This window comes from Vombatus ursinus, unplaced genomic scaffold (genome assembly GCF_900497805.2).
Source record: "Vombatus ursinus unplaced genomic scaffold, bare-nosed wombat genome assembly UNPS02014833.1, whole genome shotgun sequence".
NCBI lineage: Eukaryota > Metazoa > Chordata > Mammalia > Diprotodontia > Vombatidae > Vombatus > Vombatus ursinus.
Window position 1 is genome coordinate 8,679,290 of NW_020954611.1, and position 22,065 is coordinate 8,701,354.

At 38.8% G+C, this 22,065-nt stretch overlaps 1 protein-coding gene across 6 annotated transcripts in view; it reads right to left on the minus strand.

The window, feature by feature from the left end:
* The window catches only part of CPEB3 (cytoplasmic polyadenylation element binding protein 3), a 229,460-nt gene that overhangs the window by 24,042 nt on the left and 183,353 nt on the right, over positions 1–22,065 (minus strand). For 5 of the 6 annotated variants that reach the window (XM_027839883.1, XM_027839884.1, XM_027839882.1 and 2 more), the window contains one exon: positions 7,176–7,290. The exons of the other annotated variant lie outside the window; for it this stretch is intronic. In XM_027839883.1, the coding sequence (XP_027695684.1) occupies positions 7,176–7,290 (115 nt within the window). The remainder of the gene's footprint in view (positions 1–7,175; positions 7,291–22,065) is intronic. 6 annotated transcript variants of the gene reach the window in all.

Consider the following 22,065-nt stretch of genomic DNA (forward strand, 5'->3'; position numbering starts at 1 on the left):
AAAGGAATTTTTCACAAAATGAAAAAAAATAAAAGGGCTGGCAACCAATTGGGACCATAAATCAAATACCATAAGTGGGTGGTAGGAAAATATCATACCCAATAATCCTTCTAGGGTCATAAGTACTGGGAAACTGCCAGTCAGGGAATAACTGCTATCAGACAAGAGATGACCATGGTGACAATCTGATGGCAGGGTGCAAAAAATGATGTTTATTTTTTTTAAAAAATGTAACCAGAATCATCAAGAATCTTGCGGATATCCGAAATGATATGGGAATATTGAAATTTCCTGCCTATTGATTATTCATACCACCGTTAATCCACACCTGTGTTAATTCTATCTCCAAAATCTCAATTAGCTAAAAATTCTTCCTAGCCCTAAAATTATGAGACTGTATTATTCCAGTATACTCCTTTGGTAATGTCTCTCACCCTTGCACTAAAAGTCAAGGGTCTGGTGGTAAAATTAAATATTATTCACATTTGTCAAAGAATAACTCACTTTGGTGAAATGGATAGCAGACTCCAATAAATAATCTCTGGGAATCAGAAATGAGTTAATAGAGTACTGTAAGCTTGGCTTTAAAGAGTATATGATTATGGGGTAAGTGGAACATGTGCTCTGGGATAGGCCAGTGGTTTGGAAAAGATTGATGAGTAAGAGAATGAGAAGGAATTATATTCTGACTTTAGGAAGGAATCTAGGAGAGACTTGAAATGCCTACTTATATCTCATAGAAAGGTATAACAGCTTCTCAGACTTGACATTAGCTCAATTCAGGATGAAGTCACATAACCAGATCTTCTACATTATAAACTTCATTTCTCAAGTACAGGAAGGTTCAAAGGAAGCATTAGCCAGTGAGCTAATAACCACAGATGTCCTATGGGACCAGAGAAAATATCCTTGGAGTGTGATGAATCTATATGAAATGCTTGATAAATCTAGCCACTGAAAATGGATCAATTATTTTCTTGCTGTCTCTGTACTATGAAAAGCAAAAGCTGAGAGCTGTCTGATAAGAAGACCATAACTGATGAAGCAGCACTTCAAGTATTTCATTTTTGAAGAAGGAATGCACACTCACATGGGTTTTTCTTGAAACATCATAAGGTTAAGTGACTTGCCCAGGGCCACACAGTTAGTAAGTGTTATGTGTCTGAGGCCAGATTTGAACTCAGATCCTCCTGACTCCAAAGCCAGAGCCCTATCCACTGCGCCACCTAGCTGCCCCCAAGACATAGTCATTCTTAAAGATGATAAACACTCAAGTAAACCTTCTATTTCATGTTGGAAAAGGACCACTCCTGTGTTTACTATATTGTGGGGATGAGGAGCTAAGAGATGGAGAAGAAAATAATTTGGAAGACAAATCAAACTTCAAATGCCCCAGACACTAACCAAGATGAGGATACCCTAAAACTCTGATTGCGGTATCTCAGCCCAAACAAAGTTCTTAAGCAAAAGATGCCAATTCTGAAGATGTAGGGCATTGCCCATACTTCTGGCAGTCTTATCCTCTTCAGATGAAATGGTCCCCAGATGCCGCCTATTTGCTGGAAGAAGAGTCTTCAAGACCTAATTCGGACTCATGAGCAAGTCTACAGACCACCCTGTCGGAAGCAATCGCGAGGGAGGGAGCACTCTAGGCATTAGTGTAGACGTGCAGAATGTCCACATAACGTCTATGCTTCTTCCCTAGACATTATTCACAGATGGTCCATTTGGTCGCTGGAAGAACCCGTTGAACCAGATATCCTGAGTTTATAAGAAGCACCAAGTTAATCCCATGAACTAATGTACCATGAGTATGTACGACAAATAAAACTGAAGACGCCTAGTCTTATTATGCAGACCTTGCCATCATTTTCATTCTGCCACAGACTATCCTATGACAAGGGCACCACATCTAGAACACAGGACTCAGCTAAAGTCTAGCTGATGATGCTAAAGATTCCTAAATGACCTTGGATAGACTAATTTGAACCCCAGTTATTTAAATTTGGTTTCTGGCTCTTGGGGAGGTTGTGTTTCTCACTACGCAATGACCAAGTAAGGAAATGAACTGGCTTACAGGTGTTTACAAATCCTCTACTGGGAACTCTGGGTATTTTATTAAAATAAATTCCAACAATAAAACAAAGGCAATGGAAAGGACTATACATTCTCTAAGTCTGATATGTTCCATGAATGGAAGAATAAGTTGAGGAAGGCAGAGAGAATGAGAGGATTACTGAAAAAAAAAATGTAGCTTTTTCATAAAATTGATGGTTCAGAGCCTACCCACCTTCTGGCGGATAACTCAGGCATAAGAATGGTTAAACCTCACTTTCAGGTAATCAGGAGATCTGAACTTATGAGAGATTTCAAATAGTATCTCTCAGGGTCTCCCATCTCAGGTCCGGGTTTTTCTAGACATTTTTCTCCAAATGTCACAAGGGTATTCATGTAGACTGGGTGTGAGCATCTTAAATACAAGAGTAGTGAGAGTTTCACAAATCTTAAAACTTTAGCTCTATTTCAGATCTGGAACATTTTCAAGATAGATGATGCCAGAGATATGAAAGAGATAAACTAAATCACTGATCAAATTCCTATACAACATTAGGCACATTTAACTCAATTAGATAAGACTACTGTCAGCTTGACTGCTTGTCCCAAGTAGGAAAATATCTAAATCCTCACTAGTTACCAAAATTTGATTCTGCTTAATTCTTATTGATGAGATTCCAACGAATGTTAGTTTGCCCCGGTTTCTGCTCTGTATATTAACCTTAGTCCTAATTTGGCTTTGGCTTAATTTGTTAACCAATTGTTACCCTACTTGGTCAAGTTGTTGCACAGTATGACATCAGCTATTAGCAAAGATATTTGCTGGCTAAGCATGGATATATCATGACACTGGAAAATCTTTGGACCCAAAGGACAATATAGGTAAACCTGTCAATATGCCAGCAGCATATCTCATCTGGGAAAATCTTCTCGATAGACAATTTGGGAGATGGGGAGAAAAAAAGCTATAGCTAACTAACAAAAACAAACAAACCAGGAAGGAAGTTTAAAGTGGAGACAAAGGTGAAAGAAGAGACAGGGGAGGGCCATGAATGATTTCAGATTTATGCAAAGTAAGAGACTGAAAGACTGATAACTATTGAAAAGTGATGAACTCATTGAAAAAACATTAAGGGAAAAGAGAGAAAGTCCTAGAGAAGAGAGAAGATTCCCAGGAAGAAATTTCAGGATTTGTTGCAAAATATAAAAGGAAATATACAATAAAAAGAAGAGGGCTAGGGAATTCTTAGGAAGAAAGCTAGGAAAGGCAATAGTATAGTTTCTACTATACTCAGGAAATGGCATGACCAATGATTCTACAATAAACCTATTCCCTAGTGCCTAGACTGGGTAGCCTAATAGTGAGATGCAAAGGAAGTAACTGAGTTAACAGTTATTCAGATGCCCTGAGGGGATGAGGCTGAAGACCCCCCCCCCCCCCCCCAGCTTCAGCCAGCTAATGGCAGTTCTGTTTAAAATGCTTCTTGTAGGGTGAATCCTCAAGTTTGGTGTGATCTGGAGAAGCAGGACATGCATACTAACACCATTACTGTCCAGTCCCCCTATTCAGAGGGAAGCCTGTTGTCAACCTAAAAGTAATTGGCTGCTTCTTCCATCATCCTCCTTAGTCTGACACTTGCCCAGTCCTAATAAGGCCAATGAATACTAAGCTTACTAAATCTGTGCATTCCCATACTTTGAGGCTGTGAAGGTAGGGCTAGTCTGATCAACAGGGTTCCAAATCTCTCTTTTGTCTCAAAGAGGTGGGCAGGGAGAAATACATCCTATGCAGAGTCTTTCCTTTGTATGCTTAGGAGACAGTATAATTGATCTAGGAAAAACTTGTGGAACATTCAAGAAGATGGCCTGGAACACTCTCTGGCTTTGCTACTAGCTAATGGAGGTAAGTCTGAAGGGTCATAAACCAAGGAAGCTATTAGGGAAGGCTAAGGAAAGATATTAAGTAAGTACATATAGGTTTCTACATGTCAAGTAACAAAGACAGAGGCAATCCACATTATGTCAAATGATCTAGTTTTCTGGTCTCAATTCAACTCAGTAAACGTGTATTACTATTCTCTTTCATGGATATTTCCAGTATGTCCCATTATTAATAGTCTTTTCCCCATACTTACATTACTGCTTATAACGGTTCTAGGTCTTTGTTCAACCAAAACAACTTAAAAAAGAAAAGCCTTTCAAAGAACAACCTGGTTAGGTCAACTGTCCTAACTCACATGCTACTTCTTAAGAAGTATCAACTGTTTTTTCTGGGGTTTTTTTGTTGTTTTGTTTTTTTTTAGCAGTTCATTCCTGCTTAAATGGATGCCCCATTAGTGTTGGTCCTGAGATTGACAACCCACCTTTTGGGAGTCCTTTGGTGCTGTATTTACTTCCTCCCTCATACCCCTAACATCTTATGGCCAAATTGAGGTGGGTGATATTATTTCTTTCTGTGTTCCTTTCCCCATGAATACTTATATTGCTTTTATAGCATGATAGCACCTAATTTGCTAAGTGTTTAAGGGATACCTATATTTTTGTAGGGGAATTGTGTTGAATGTGAAATTACTTAATAAAGCCATGATGAATTCCTTTAAGATACTCAGTCCTTTCTCAAATCTCAGCCTGTTACTCCTTGGTATAAGGCTCAGTGCATTCCTTACAGAGTGCTATTAGAGTCAAGCCTGCAGTTGGCAATCTTTCAGTCCTTGGATATTAGGTTTTTCAATCTGGAATTCCAAGTTATAAAAATTAGCCTAAAATACACAATCATAGTTGCTGTAGTTAAGTCAAACTGCCTTTTTGGGGGGGGGGGGGGAGAAGGTACAAGGATCTTGTTTGGCCCTGTTACTTAAGATTAACACCCATGTTATGCAAACCATTTTTCAAACCTAGAGGGCTGATTAAAAAGTGGAATATGAAAATCTTTACAGTTGGCACATTGTGTACACAGGGATTTAAAGGACCCTAAACTATATCACATACTTTGTTAAGAAAACAAACTATACATTTTGAAGTAGTAATTTTAAAATAAACTTTTCTGGCCATAAGAGTTGCAGATTTTTGCCCTGAGAGATGTAAGGGTGTACCTTGGACCATCAGGGAAGGAATACTAAACCTTGTCAGGATTTGTAAAATGAAGGCAATGACCTAGTACTGTTCCTTTTCCTCTTTTCCCCAAATCATCAAAGTGGGCAAGCTAAAAAAATAAATGCAGTAAGGAAGTAAAAATACACATGATAGAATAAAACCAATTCCACAATCTTATACACTGAATTTCCCTTTAAGATAATTTCTTAGTGTCCCATTGATCAATTAACAGTTTCATTTAGGAGCAAGCTTACTTAATACTTATGCCCATAGCAAGAAAAAATGCAAAATCAGTTATTATTGTCTCTGGTGACAATCCCTTAAAAGTCTACAAGGTGTAGACTTGCAATGAAAGATTTTCTGTGCTACCCTAATCCCCTCACCTCCCTTTCCTCTCCAGATCAGGAAGTTCAATTCTTAAGGTGAAAGTGAGAAAAAGACACACCCCTGAACATTTCTGGCCATTGTATCAGCAGAGTCTTTGCCACCCAGAAAGGAGAAGATGAGCAAATAAATTTAATTTGTGCCTCATAAATTGTGTAATCAACAAGGTTGGCTTAGAAATGATAGGGAAATAAAAGGTTGCATTTCTCTTCATCCTGTAATACAATTCTCTTTGACTTGAACATTACTTAGCTCAGTTTTGGTTCACTCTCATATATTTGAAATTAGATTGTTGCAGAGAATAAGGAAGAGGTTTCTCTTTTGGCTTGTTGAGATTTCTCGGTTTTCTGTAAGAACAATTTGATCCAAGATGTATTGATGTGGTATGAAATTACATGCTTCCTGGTCATATGTTACACATGTAAAGTTTATTCTTCAAATAGACCTCTGAATAGACTTTTTTTCCCTTTTCCATGGTGATTTTAAATAAACATCTTTAAGGTAGGACACAGGAAGATGGGTCTTTAAGCAGAACTATCGGAATTACAGCAGTTGAAAGTCCTGAGACCAAAGAAAAGTGAGATAGATGCTTTTGAGATGCATTTCCATAATTTAATTTATTTTACTATGCTTTTATTTTTTTAAATAAATTTTAATGTTTTCTAATCTAACTATATACAAATATAAATATATATTTGGGTTTATATATGTATATAGATACATAATATACATATATATGATAGGGGGATATTTTTGCATTTCTTGCAACTACATGCATATTTCATCAATGTTATTTTTCCTGCATAATTTTTTTTTGTGCACAAAGGATATTACCATTAAGTGCTTTAGAAAAAATACGTTTTAAAGAGCTAAGTTGTTTAGTGTAATTATTTTCCATGAACTAATGCTGATTAGGGTTATTATTTATTAAGTCTGCTTTAAGGATTTAAATTTTAAATATATCATTTCAGCATCAATTCACTGACCCTACCAATAATTACAGTTAAGCACAGGAAAACCATTTCACCATTGAAAATTAAAAAAAAAAACAAAAATCCAAAGCTACAACTCGAAATCAAAACCAAAATTAAAATTCTCAGAAATAAAAGTATTTTTTGTAAACTTCTCAAGTCCCAGAAACAAAAAACAAACTTACTTAGTAAGAGTTTCAAATCCGATTTCCTAAGACAGAATGTTTTATAAAGTACGAAGGCTTACTACTGTAGACGACCAGGTGCTATAGAACACTCAGCATTATTCCATAGCTCATTACTTACATCCTCTCCCATCTAGGATAATGCAGCTGACCCATCATCTTGAGAAGCTGTGCAGACTGTAACTTCCTTAAGAAGTATGTGACTTTATAAGTAAGCAGTAAACAGAATTCATACTTTTAAAACATCCATTCACTAAATAACTAAACATGATTTCAGGAAATTCATTCTTGTGCCATAGAAAATGGTAGACACAGGCGTCAAACTCATAATCTTGAGGCAGGCGGGCAGGCAGACAGGCAGCCAGGCCAAATCGGCCTGCTTTAGAAAGTGGACAAACCCACAGCCTTCTTTTTAGATGCTGCATACAGCAGATGGGGAAACCTGGAAAATATTTAAGACTAAATGTTTTTTACTATTTCCACTCACCAGCTCGAAGGGGTCGTGGAACTCCCCCAACAAAGATAGTTTTTCTGGGGTCCAAAGGCTGAGAGCCATCCATTACAAAGTCACTGTCACTTAGGTTCCATGGTCGAATTTGCACCTGAAAAAAAGTTGTTTACTTGGTCCTTACTTCATTTCCAGCAACCCCAATGAGATTAAGTTGACTCTAATGACAAACCCACTACATTTGTGAATTGTAGTATGTTTAACCCAATTTGAATCCAGTAAAACAGAGTTCACTTCACCTATATCATATCTTCTACTATATAGGGCTTTGAGGGTTCCACGCACAGGTATGATACCCCAGTGAAACTCTCAACGCCCCACAGAATTATCTTTGGGAGACTGCCTGTAGGTCAGGAAAAGGTATGTTTTCCTGACAGATTTTTCCAGGTAGAGGCAGTAAAACCATGGTCTCTGGTTTGCAATCAAAATCTATAGTGTTTTCCAGTCAATTTCCCATTAGCCACTCTGATGAAGGAGAACAAATTGATTCTGGATTATTCATGCAGCTGGCTTTGTAATTCACATACCTCTAAAAATAATGAAGCCATAAGGCAGGAAGATTAATGTGCAAGACTCATTAACATTTAACAAGTTAACACACAGTCACAAACACAGATACTGAACAACTAAGGAGATGGTGTTAAAGACTTTTGTTTCATCAGCATTTCCTAGGCTTGTCCTCTGCAGTTCAAAGCCTAAATCCTCCTGAATAGGATTGAACAGGGTTATGTCACTTTGCCAATGCTGATAGTAACAAGAATCTTCAGAGCAGCTAATAAGCCCCCCACTAAAATCAGTTCTGTGATTTCCCGTATTTTGCTTAAATTCCTATATCTGTGTGTATCTCATCTGGTAGTTTGACCAGATATTAATAAATACAAAACATTATATAAATGCTAGCTATTAGCTATTATTATTTTGATCAAAGACATGCTTACAGACCTGCAGGATGCCCAGGTGCACCCTAATGTCTCAAAAAATAATCTGTACTTTTTTACTTCTTTATAAGTAGTTTTGTTGTGAGTGTTAAATAAAAGTTCAGTCCAGTTTTAATTTCTTTAGTTTTTTTTTTAATGAATAAAATGAATACCCTTTATGACTGAATAGTCAAATGTTCACCTTAAAAATAAATTTCCTGGGTGCACACACATGAAATATATTTCTGCACATGTCCGTTATGGCCACCTGCTTATTATAAATAGTTACAGACAATAATTTGGAAGTTATAACTTCCCCACACTCATCATTCTTCTCACTGCCAGTATTTTCAGACTCCCTTCCACATGCTGAGAATTGATGACAAAAGAGGTTTCAAAGGAGTTCCTTCATTGGATCCCAGGAGTAGAGACTCAACACTTCTAGGGGAATATTTCCCATCCTCTGAGAATAGAAATTTACTGAACTGAGACTATGATACCTTTCATCTAAAAGTCATTTTAAAACATTTTCATCCGTGTGTTTCCAAAACTTCCTTGGTAATATCACTTCAGTTTAAGATTCACTAGCCCAAAGGATCATAGATCTAAAACGAGAAGGGAACTAAAGGGCTCCATGAACTGAATTATTTACTTTAAATGATTTAAAATAACTTTTTTAAAAATCCCCAGCATTTCACCATTATTTTATCTCAGCCTACTCGTCATTTTAATTCATCAGAGACTTATCAAATAATATTTATTCTTTACCTAGAAAGCGTTTAAATCTACATTTTGAATGCTATCATTCTGGCTGAAAACAGATTAAGCATTTATTGAGCACCTAAGTATTTTGTGCTTCTGTAACACCGGTGAGCACAGTGATTGGGCTACTTTTGTTTTTCAAGGATAAGAGATGGACTGCACTCTGCAAGTGCTTACAAATCCACCTCTGCATGATTCTGATGGAAATAACAGACGGATGAGGCTGAATGTTCCGTTCCTTAAATAGACAGTGTTTCTCAGCTTTCTCCAGGACGCACATGAAAAATCAAGTTTGTGTACCTATTGCAGAAGTTCATATAAAATAGCAGCAATTCTCTTTCTCTGTTTGGCTTCTGTCCAGAAACATTTTTGGAAGATACCACGTTTGTCAAAGACAACCCAATGCCATCATCATCGTCAAGGTGAGTTACTTAGACAGAAATAAACTTGGCCAACTTCTAGAAGCTCCTATACAGCTCACTCTCATTTTCATTTTTCTATACCAAATGACTTGTTGCTGCTTAAAATGGATTATCTAGCAAGAGGAGTGCCTTGAAAATCTATTTCCATTTCTGAGACAAGGAAATTTTCTCTGTTCTTTGCATACACAATGATTTGTAGGAGCTGGGCCATTCTAGAAGGATCCATCCAGATCCTTCACACTAAATCTCCTTGAAGAGACTTCTTGCTGAATGTCAACTGTCTGAACAAGCTACTTTTGCCCATTTCTTTTAGTACTACAGTTTCATGAATTGTATAAACCTTTACATTTAATATTTCTTTAGGATGTCAAGTTTGCCTTTAATTATCCAAACCAAGCACTCATATCTTCTTGATAGTCTAAGAATTTGTGAGTTTAATGTTAACAATGAAGAAATAAGTTCATTCATATGGCACTTTAAGTCCTTTCCTCACAACTCTGTGCAGTAGGTAAGATGTCATCTCCTTTTCAGACACAAGGAAACTAAGACTCAGAAAGACTTGCCCAGAGCCACACAACCAGTTAAGCAGTACAGTGTGACTTGAACCTAAGTCTTCTGGCTCCAAGATGAGCATTCATTCTGCTATCACAAAGCCTCTCTTTCTCATTCTTATGTGACATCTCTTTTGTGTACACAGTCTAGTGGATCCTATGTATGTCTTCTCTCACACATAGTCCTTCTGTTTGCCACATTAACCCTATTATAAGCAGCCTCAGGATCTGGCAAGAGTGCTTAAATCATCTTGGGTAATGGAAAGTTAGAAATGGAGCAAAAGGCATTTGCTTAAAAAAAAAATCCATAACATGAGTAGTCTCCCTCTTATAGAAAGCCTCAATCATAGAAACTGTACCCACCTCCCACTACTGTGGTTCCCTTCTCCCTCTCAAAAGAACTAATTCACTAAGTATCACACTTGCATCCAATGATGCCCTGAGAGAGCCGCTACAACATCGCTGTCATCACAAACATGGACAGATGTGAGAATACACAGGATTCATCTGATTCTCATATTGTAGATCTGAAAAGCTGGGAGGACAGGAGACAAGTGTTGGCTTAATGGGCCCTATTCATACAGCGCATAGTTCAGGACTGCTACCAGAAAGCAGATGTGATAAGTGCCATAGCTCCATTATTTATGGCCTCTCATCCTGGAGAAACAATGACATCACCAGCTCTTCCACCACAGCACAGCAGCTCAAGAGAGCGTTTTCAAACTACCCAGTGATGACACTGTCAAGTTCAGTCAACTCTTGACTCTCTATGAGGCACAGATCCCCAGGAATAGGTAGATATTTAGCCTTTTACCTTTGAAAAAATCACTCCTGTACAAGGGTGCTCACTATCACATATGGCAGTTTCTCTCCTCTACCTTTATTCCCATTCTTTTGGTGGTTATTTTCCAGAGTGGTAGCCTTCACCACTTTGTTACGCACGATCTTAGCTACCTTAGCTTAGGGTTGAGATGTGATTACCATTTTGTCACTGTTAAATAAATAGACTTTCCTTTTTAATATCAACATGTGCATTTAGTGACAACACTTTATATTTCTGTTATTTGCTGCCACAACTCAACTGTTCTATACTGTGCTTTTTATGGTTCAGACACTCTCTGCTCATCTAGATAAGCAACTTGATGTAGCTTTGGAAACATTAATTACACCAAACCACAGCAATAACACTACCCTCCTTTCTATAACACTCTAAGGTTTACAAATCAGAGGTAAAGGATAGCTGGGGTCAACTGTTGGAAAAGTTACACACAAGAAGAGGGCCTCCTGGACCTCAGCAGTACTACTTTTTTTCTTTTTAATTTATGGATAATGTTTTGTTTTGACTCACCACTTTCAAATAGATACCCAACCAGCCCGTTACAAAATATTCCCAGAGAAATTAAGCAAAACCACTTAACAGCAACATCTTAGGATTCTGGGAGCCTCCTGTGAATCATACGTGAATGTTCTTAAAAATATGATTTCCCCCCATAGCCCTGGGGCAGGGGCAGCCACTAAATGTTTAAACAACCAGTTCTCAGGGGGGTTGAGGGGGAATGTATAGAGGACACACTTTTAACTTTAACTTGCATTACTAACATTTTCTCCATCACTTTCTTATACAATCAATAAAACAATAAATCAAGCTCTGATTCCCGGCATTTGCTGATTTCCAAAGTGCAAATGCTCACAAGGAAAATTTAACAATCAGAGCTGACTCCTAGCAAACCCCTGCCCTGGAGTCACTCATGCACTAAGTGTTAACTATGGGAAAAGTCCTATATGTCTTGCATGGAATGGACTACATGGACTGCTAATTCTAAATACATTGTATAGGCTTTCCTGGATCTATGGTTTCATTATCAACATGGTTCTATATGGATGTTCCCTCTACTAAAAGATATCATGAAGCTTCTCTGCTACCTTCTCATCTTGTCCTATTCCTAGCCATGACTCTCCATAAAATTTTTAGATCCACTCACAGCTTCTTGGAGACATGGTTCTTTAACATTTCAATGGTACTCATGAGCCACTTGAGCTATCTATTGTTACATATTCATTCTCTCTCTGTCTCTCACACACACACACACTTCCCTCCTTTTCATCCTCAATGATGTCTTATACCAATGGTGTCAAACTAAAAAAAAAAAAAAAAAAAAAATCCAGATCCTTGCTGGCTGCATATTGACTTAGAAAACCACAAGTTAACATTATTTATGTTGCATTGAATTTTATTTATTTTGTTAAACATTTACCAATTACATTTTACTCAGGAGTTTTACAGCAGCTTGCCACCAGTGAGTCTGACACCTCTGCCTTATGCCATATCTGCTGTACAGATGATCACTGGTAATATGCAGCAGTCTACACGCCTCCATGCATCTTCCCATTGCCTTTTGTGTTACTTGTAATTTTTGTTTTTCTGAAAGCTTACGTCTGATGACTCCCAGCCATGCAGCATCCATGGAAGAATTGGCTGTTTCAGATCAATGAAAGCACTATGCAATCTTCTAAATGTAACACAGACTGATAGTCTCCTCTCACTCAATTCTGGGCCCAGTTCAACATCCATCTGCAACACTTGGTCAAGATATGGATACTGATCAACTAAATCCACTGGCTGGCTGTCCAGCTGCATGTCATTATCTTAGTAATAAGAGATTTTTGTCCATGTTTTTTCTATGTGGAGAATTATCTCAATCAATCACTTGCAAAATAGTGAGGATTTCAAGAACACAACTCAATGTAATTGGGACAAAGTCATCTACAATTAAGCACATTTGCGGAACTTCTACTTCAGTAAAGAGTCCTTTTGTTTGAACTCTACGTAGGTCTTTTTTTCATGTTTACACAGTGTATCCACCAGTGTCATGCCTCCTGTTGGACACATCTCTTGAGGCTACTAACCTGTGAACAAATTCATTTTCATGGATGCATACTGACATAGTCTTGTATAACCCTGGTGTGCACCTGGGAGACAATTTGTTTGAAGGCATTTCAAGAATGCAATTTGTCCACAGTCAAATGCTTTTCCTCCCCTTTCATTTCCCCAACTGAAGATGAAGGACTCTTTTACTCATTCCATGTGTCAAGCAGGAAGGGCTTCCCTTCCTGTTCTCCTTTTAGGCCATGTGGCCTCAAGAAACAGGCCTGAGGTTTTGGCCTTTTCCATTCTAGGTGCACAGAGTGGAGTCTCTCACCTAGAAGCTTAGGAAGCCAGGGGGATCCAGGATCCCAGGTCAAGTATTACAACCAGCCCAGCAGTGAAGCCCTGGGGATTCCTAACTAGGAGGATTTGGATTGAACTGGGTGGGACTAATGCTATGAAGGAGCTAAGCTATGAGCCTACTCCACCTTCCTCTCTCCAGTGAACCAGGTAGCATAGGAGAACCTTATGTCCCTAAGGAAATAGGGAGAGGGGATATTTGTACCTTTATTCTTTCAATATCTTTAAAGTAAATATACCTTTGTAAAAGCTTTAAAAATCAATTCAACAAAAGACAGACTAGAGTTTTTATATTTTCCACTCTTAATCAGTTACATGAACACAAAGATGTAGTCTGTCATAAAACAAACAAAAAGACCTATGAAAGTCTGCCTGCCTTCTCTCATTTTCCTCTTGGATAACCTTCAAAGTATGGAAAGGCCAAATACTCTTAGAGATGTGAAAAAGAATGGACATGGATTGGTAGCTGCTGATGTCTCCTTGGTCACCCTTTTATTTTTTTGACAGAAACATAGTCCGTGATTTTCTTTCTATCCCTTTAAAATCTTTCTCCACTGGATATTGAAATTTGATTTTTTTGTTAAAATTATGATGCCTCCAGCATGGATTTGGTCAGACCTAGCCAAACCTTATTACCTTAAATACCAATGCCAATACTTCTCCACAAAGTATTTTGGGTATTTAGCTGGTTGCATCCAAATGTGAGCATTTCACTATCATCACCAATTAAACATTCATTGAAAATTTGAAGAAAACAACATGTACTTAGAAAATGTGTTAAGGTAGATCTCTGAATGGTGCCAGTCCCCTGAAGGAGGTTTCACACCATGAAATGTACCTTTGTTTGTATTATTTAAGTTGTTACTTGAGTTCTGAACCAGTCTTCTGTTTCATCTAAATGTCCTTCATCACTTTATTTTTAATCTTCACCACGCTTGGTGCCACACATCAACAAACACACTTCGGATATTGAAATTATTGTCCTCCCTTCCAATAAAGTTTAGAGAATAGAAATCATTACTGTCAACAAATAGCAGGCAAAGCAACTTGAATGGCATAAACCATGAAAGTCCTTTATTCTCAATAGGGAATCAAAGTTTGGGACCCCGGGAGTAACGATTACTTGAACAATTACTAAAGCTTTATGCCAAATAAGATATTTTCTCATTTAGTTCATATCAGTCTAAGGGAATTACTTGCATTGAAATGCACTTATAAGAATGAAGAGTACACACAGTAAATGTAGATGTAGAGGCCTCTCATTAACCTCAAGTTTTCTGACTGCACTACATTGAGGATGTGGTACTAGAACTCCAGAAATAAATACCAGACCTCTGCTGCTAAAGGAAAAAATGATGCTGCTACCTGTAAATTTCAATTGGATATACTGCTTTGGCTCTCAAGGCAAGCAACAGAAAAGCTTAAAACTTAATATTAATTAAATATGTTTCAAGCAGTAAGTTGGAACAAAAGTCACCTGTTGGCTGACAATGCAAATCTTTGAGAGGTACAAAGAATTCACAATGACACCCAAACAAAGCCATTTGACAGAAAGTGTGTCATTGGAGGCACATTAGGAACAAGTAGCCCAATTTTAATAAAAGCAATTTAAAAAACCCCATACTTTAATCCTTCCACAATGTTTTATTTTTCCTCTGATAAATTTAACCTAGGGGTTTGCACACATTCTGGAATCCCCTTTCTTCATACCTGCATTGCTTACAGCTTGGTTAATTCCACCTAAGGCAATATTTCTCCTACAATCCATCCATTTTAACCTCTCTTTCTTTTCTTCTACTTCTCTTAATTCTTCCCTGGTTACCTGAGGAGAATCTCTTCCTCCCTTCATTCAACTGCTAAGAGAAATATCTCTAATCATTACTGCCAAGTCTACTAATAGGGCAGGTGATATATTTGGAAATGAAAAAGAAAGCTGTAAATTCTTAAGAAAAATTAGACAGTCATCTGGGCCATCAACCTCTAAAGCCCTTCAAAGTGCTTAGCAATCCCTTTCAGAATCTTTAGTATCCTTCTACTTGTTCATCCTATTCTAATTAAAATCAATACCAGAATTAAAAAAAAATAAATTACATTTTAATTTGGTTTGGTTAAATTAGCAATACCACAAAATAATCTTTTATTTACTATTTTTAATTGCATATGTATAGTATTTCAGTTACATAGGCAAAGAGGTTTTGCTAGTAAATCTACTGATCATAAGTGCCACTTTCTACAAGAAGCCCTTCCTAATACCCCAACTGTTAGCACCCTCCCCACCTCTGTTGCATTTATTCTGGATATATTTATGTGTATGTGCATGTCTCCCCCAATATGACGGAAGTTGCTCGAGACCAAGTTGCTTGTCTTTGTATTCCCAGGGCCTAATGCATTTCCCGACACATCACAAGCGCTTAATAACTGTTTGGTGGCTGACTGATTTCTATGGGGAAATGTTTTCATGGTTCCAAGATGCCAATTTACACATCAACTTCGAGAACAAACTTAAGGTTGAAGCCTACCTATATGCTTGCAATGTTAGTCCACCATTTCAAATGTGACAGAGACCTTAAAAAAGGAGAACTGTGGGGATTCTTTGGCATAATTTTCCTCCCATAAGATGTTAAGCTGATGGTTGGTGATACAGTTCATAGCAGCTCTATGTTAAGATTCATTTAGATAATTAAGATTATTTACTGGGGCATTCTTGCCCTGCAACTAAGATGATCTCTAAGCATTGGGAGGACTTGGAGTAGAGGGCAGGGAGAGAGGTGTGATGGTGGCTAAAATAAAACTGGTAGCCTGAATGAGTCAGCAAGACTCAGGTCTTCTGTAATATCACTGCAACAGCTGAGTCACAGGGCGCCAGGAGTTGGCCCTACCCCAGCCCTTAGCAATTCTATTTTAAGCAGCATGACCCTCTTGGAATGGGGGGGAGGGTGGAAGGAGGTGGAGAAGATAAGGACAACAATTTTTTCAGGGCATATCACCACATTAGTTTGTGTCTTTGGGAGGCACTCCACAACATTCCTGTGGTGTCCAGGAGTCTAATAATCTTGATGGATGATACATGTATAGTGAGTTTAAGCTTTTCAAAGCATGTTCACACATAATTATGTCATTGGATCCCGGGTTTCCCCACACTATGAGAGAACTCCCTACAATCCATCCATTTAAGTGGTCACCCAGCTGTCCATGACATTTTTAGATCCCAGTAATGACCTATTATTCCCATTTACTATTTTCAAACCAGTTTAAAAAAATACAAAACAACTTTCAACATTTATTCTTAGGATGAGAGATCTATTTGTTTTTGTTTGAGGTTTTTTTTCCTGGGTGGCGGGGGAGGAGTAGTAATTCAGCATCCTGAAGATGGAAGGGTTGGGATGGAGGGAGAAGGGTGGCAGGAAAGAAGAATAGATTACAAGAGCAGCCAATAGCTAGGGCTTAACCATTAATTAGTGCCACCAGGATACAAGGTATTCAGAGCTGACACTTTAAAGACCACCCCCCTCCCCCGGGATTCTCCGAGGTTTCCAAGGTCAAACTTAATCTGGCCAAGGAAGAAAGGGCCTCCCAGAGAAGTTACGAAATTCTCCAACAAGTAATCCTTCCCCTTCTCTTCTCTTTTCTCTCATACCAAGCAGATTAGAACTCCAGAATGAACCTGGAATAAGTTGATCCATTGAGGAAGCTACTCAGACCAGAAAAGTCCTCCTAGGATAGCTACAAGCCACAAGAGTTCCCTTCAGCTTGTCTTTGTATGGACTTGAACCTCAAGAGCTAACAGAAGCATCCATCCTGTGGCCCAGAGACATTTGTGCCAGGGCTGCTGAGGCCTGCTTGATGGTCTGTCATACTCCATCACTGCCAGTGTTATAAGAAAGAACAGCAGGCCATGATAACACCCCTGGGATCCTGCCAGATACTGATAAATGATTCAAATGGAGCACTCTGGATACTGTTTCATAATGTTTCTAAACCTAGGACTGGGCTTACGCTTTAATAAAACAAAAAAACAAAAACTGCACCATGAAAAGTGTCCTAGATAAGCTGGTGATTAATGTTGTAGTTTATGAAAACTCATATATTACTTTATAATAGAGGATAATTTCTGCTGATGACCAGGAGATATCAATGCCACAAGGTGGTCCCCCAGCACTGCCTGTCTGCCCTGGGGAACATGGCTGTGTTTTCCTCTACTCAGTAGTACCCTTATCCTTGGGCTCAATGGCCCAAGAGATATCGTTCCTACAGATACGGAGGTTCATTTTGGCTCCTCTTCTACCAATAAGATTAAAGTTAAGCACTGATAAGAGTGTACTCTGGGGACTAATGTTAGTGACATTCTGATCAGAACTGGTCAGTTCTGTTCATAATCCCAAATGCGATGAAGAGAGTTCTCCTGGCCTCACTCCTGATTTACTAGCCAGAAACTGCAAGCAAGTCACAAAACCTCTCTCTATGCCATATTCCACGTTTATAAAATGGGGATACTACTGCTTACCTTCCATGGTTATTGCCGTGAATGAAGTGCTTTACCTAAACAAGTACTATTTTTTTAAAAAATTGTAACCAATTTGTTAAAAGAGATGATAAGGCAATGGTGACTTCAACTTCTACACCTGGTTTAATGCTGATAGAATTTATCTGTTTAACAATTTCAAAATTATTATACAAATCAATGATGCATTTGAGGATTTTCATCTGAAAGGGCTCCCCAAATCTCTGAACCCTCAGCTGAAGGAGATTCTCTGTGATTCAGAAGTATCTTAGTGGCCATGTGCCCAGGTCCCTTCACTTTCAAGTTCTTTTCTCTGGCTCCTCTCAATAGGTCATCACACACCTTCTCAAGAGATTTAAAACCAAGGCTTGTGAGAGTGATTTGGACTGAGGATTAATGATTGCTTCAGTTTCCAAAGGTATCTTGCCAGTGTCTTTGAATGCCAGGGTTGCAAGCGTGACTTCCTGACTTCCTCCTCGATGAGACTGAACAGCAGAGAGACAGGAGGAGGAGAGGCAGGAAGCACCAGCTCCATGTGACTGTAGCGATGATCTCTTCCCCAAAGAGCCTAAACAAGTGCTTTTTAATTGAGCCCAATTATTTTTAGACCACTTAGGAAGTGTGAACGTGGATTACTAGCTCCTCTTAAAAAGAAGAGGAGGAGATGTCCTATTGTCTAGAAAATTCAAATGGTTTTCACACGATAGTTGACCATTTGCCACACTCGAAATCTGCATTCACTCTTATCATTTCCATGTTCTCTTAATGCATTAACACAATCACTTCTGCACCTCTTAGATCAAGCATCTTCACCTAAGTAGCTATGAAAAGTATCAAGGACAGTGATCCAGGAACAGAAACAGTCTTTTACTTACTCCACTGAGCTTCTGACCCAAAGCAGTTAATTCAACTGACCAAGATGGTCTAGTACATGGCATAGACCACCTGATAATGGATCAAGGTTTGTAAGGGTCAGTCTGACTTGCTCATTAGAATTTCACCGTGGACCTAATATATGTAAGATGTCAGTCCATGAGAAATCAAACTCTTCCAGGATCTGAGGGACAACCTGGGAATAAATGCCATACTTTCAGGCCCATCATTAGCTCTTCGAGTCCACTAAATGTGGTTTAAAAGGTCAGTTTCTTCTCTGGCTCATAGACAGACTGACGTTAACAACACCAGTATAAGTCCCTGGTTGACTGAGTCATCCTCTCACCTTCCTCCCAAGGCGAGCTCATGTGCCCTTTCTTTCTTGCAGCCTTTACGTAGCCAACCCTTGCTCCCCCAACTTATTGAACTGTCTCTCTCTTATAATTACATAGTGTTATTTAGCACACACTTTTGCTTCCTTGTGTACACATTCGATTTTCCCTGCTCCCTCCACTGGAATGTAAACTCCTTGAGGGGAGGGGCTATTTCATCACTGTCTTCATATCTCCCAGAACCTTGAACTTAATAGGTGCTTAATAAGTGTTTTTGGAATGAAGTAGAGAGAAGCCTGCCTCAATAATTTTTAAGTTCAAATATTTGAAGATGGCCAGGACTCACTACAACTATGTCACAAAGTACTTTATCATCTAAAAAGCACTTTAATCACGGTAAACCTCTGAGGTACACAGGGCAATATCACACCAATTTTACAGATGAAGACACCCCCCCTCCCGAGGTTCAGTGAATTAAGTCCCTGGCTCATGGTCACACAGCTAACTTGAGTAGAAGAGCTGGCATTTGAATCCAGAACTTTGGTTCCAAGTCTATCATTCTATATGGAATATTTGAAAAAATTTTAGAACCAAATAAAAAAACTGGCTTTTTGTTGAATTCTTGGAAATAAGAGGTCAAGAGGAAAGGAGTTATACTCCAGAATAATAGTTTTTCCGGCTAGAATGTTTATTAAAGAGTCTAACCCTCTCGTTTTACAGATGGGAGAAACATTTAGGTCTAGAGAAATTAAGGGACTTGCTTAAAGTCACACAGACAGTTCGGGGTAGAGTCAGAACCCACACACTATTTAAGGATACTGTTTGAGGAACTTGAGGTAGGAAAAGCGTGATGCAGTAGTTATTCTGGCTTTGACTAATATGAGGAATGGGAGTGCCTTACTTTTGTGTGAGGTAAGAAGTATATTAAATTTTGCCCTTAAATGCCCCATAAGGTATTTTCAGCCTTTACTGGCTTGTTGCTACAAAGGATTTGCTATCTATTTCTTCCTACTTAGGCTTAGGGTGCAGTAGATAGGGCATGGGTTGTCTACTTTCCCAGGTAAGTAGTTCTGGGTTCTAAAGTCCTGGCTATACCTGTAACTTTGGGTAAGCCAACTTACCAATTAGCCTCAGTTTCTTCATTCATAAAATGAGGATAGCACAACTCATTCCACCTACCTCACATAGTTATAATGAGGACTGGACAAGAATGAATGTGGTTGTGTTTTGGTAAAAAAAAAAATACTATTATTAGCTGAATTTACAGAAGTGTGCACATAACATGTATATATAGCTATGACACAAAGGCATTCTTAAACGAACTTCTCCAGATAAGTTCAGGTATCGAAGGAGGGAGAAGGGAGGAGAGGAATAAGAGACCTCAGATTACCCTGGGGGAGGAGATAACAAACTGAGGACCTTCAAGGCCACTTCCAGGAAAGAATAAGATCACATTGGGCCATGGAGGAGCTCCCTTGGAGTGTAGCCAAAGGGGTTTAGGGAAAGAAGCATGTTATTAAGTAGCTCCTATTTTAATTCTTTCTTCTTGCTATCTAGATGAAAGTTGTTTCTACCCAATAAAGGAGTAAAAGCACCAGCAGTGCCCTCTAAATTGTGTTGCCCTGGGGCAAAGTGTCTCAGCCTGCCTTATGACTGGCTTCGCTATGTAGGCATGATGCCTCAGAAGGTCAGAGGCTCTCAATCTTGAGTGGGAATGGCAGCCTCCACTCTGCCTTTCTCAGGTCAGCACAACAGAGCTCAGGACACAGTAACAATGTCATGGCTCCCACCAGCCTGGCTATTCTTTATTGCTCCTCTTTCTCCAAAGGGGCAGGAAGGGAAGAGAGGATGTTAGAAATCTCTACATCTATTCCCTATAGAAAGGCACAGGACGACTTTTCTACATGCTGCGGCTATCGCTGCAGCCTCTTCAAGCCCACTCATCTGGATGAGAGGAGGAGATAAGAAGACCATAGGACTAGGAAGTTGCCACATGGGAGAGACTATGTGGGGATCTGGAAAATTTCAAGAAGCTTCTAGAGAAAGGAAGAGAATAGCATAGTACCTTGTTGGCATGATGTAAGTTCCTAAGGCAGGGACGGTGCCATTTTTCAATTTGCATCCCTAGAACCTAGCGTGATACTGGGCCTATTTTAGACACTTAGTAAATGTTTGTTGAATTGAACTTAATTCATTGCCACTAGATTCTGGACAAGGAAAATATCATCTAGTCTGATTCCTTCATTTTACAGATCAGTCAACCCACAAGCATTTATTAAGCCAGGCATCATGCTGAGTACTGAGGGCACAAAGACAAAGAATGAAGCAATCCCTTACTTTCAAGAAGCTTACATTCTAATGGATGAGAAAAATGAGGTCTAGAAATTAAGTGACTTGTCCAAAGTCACACAGACCTTAAGTGGCACAGGTCAGAATTCAAACCCAAATCCAACATGCTATCCCCTGGCTCATGCTGCCTTCCACCACCAAACGGCATTATATTTGCCAAGTGATTTACGAACATGACCTCATTTGAGGCCAACCCTCATAGCAACCCTGTGAGCTAGGTACTATGGGTGTTGTTAACCCCATTTCACAAGTAAGGAAAGTGAAGATAAGAAAAGTCATGCTTTGCCCATGATTATATAGCTAGCTAGAGAATGCTGAAGGTGGTGACTGAACCCAGGTCTTCCTGATTCTAGGCCCAGCATTCTATCCCCTATACCGGTGGTATCAAACTCAAATTGAAACACTAAACAGGGATCCCTGCCAGTCACATACTGACTTGGAAAATCACATATTAACATTAACTATGTTCTGTTGTACTTTTCTTTATTTTGTTAAACATTTCCCAATTACAATTTAATCTACTATGGTGGGCTGCATGTTTGACAATTCTGCACTATGCCTTGCCATCTCTCCACAAATGAATTTTCTATTATATTCAAAATGTAGCCTTTTTGATTCCCAGAGCCTAGATCGGTGCCCTATATAAAACAGACATTTCATAAGTATATGTAATGATAATGTACTCATGGAATATATCTAAATGGAATCAAGAGAGAAATGAACAGTCAAGAGAGTTTGGAGGAAGCAACAAATAGGAGAACTGACCTTTCTATTCCCAGGGCATTCACTGTCTTTTTATCTACATACCTACATTTGAAAGTTTTAGGCAAACAACAATTCTACGCGAGCAACAAACTAACATGACTGGGGATACATAAGTTGAGCTTAGGGTTGTAGCCAAACAAAACTTAGGTGATTATGAATGATGATATGCCT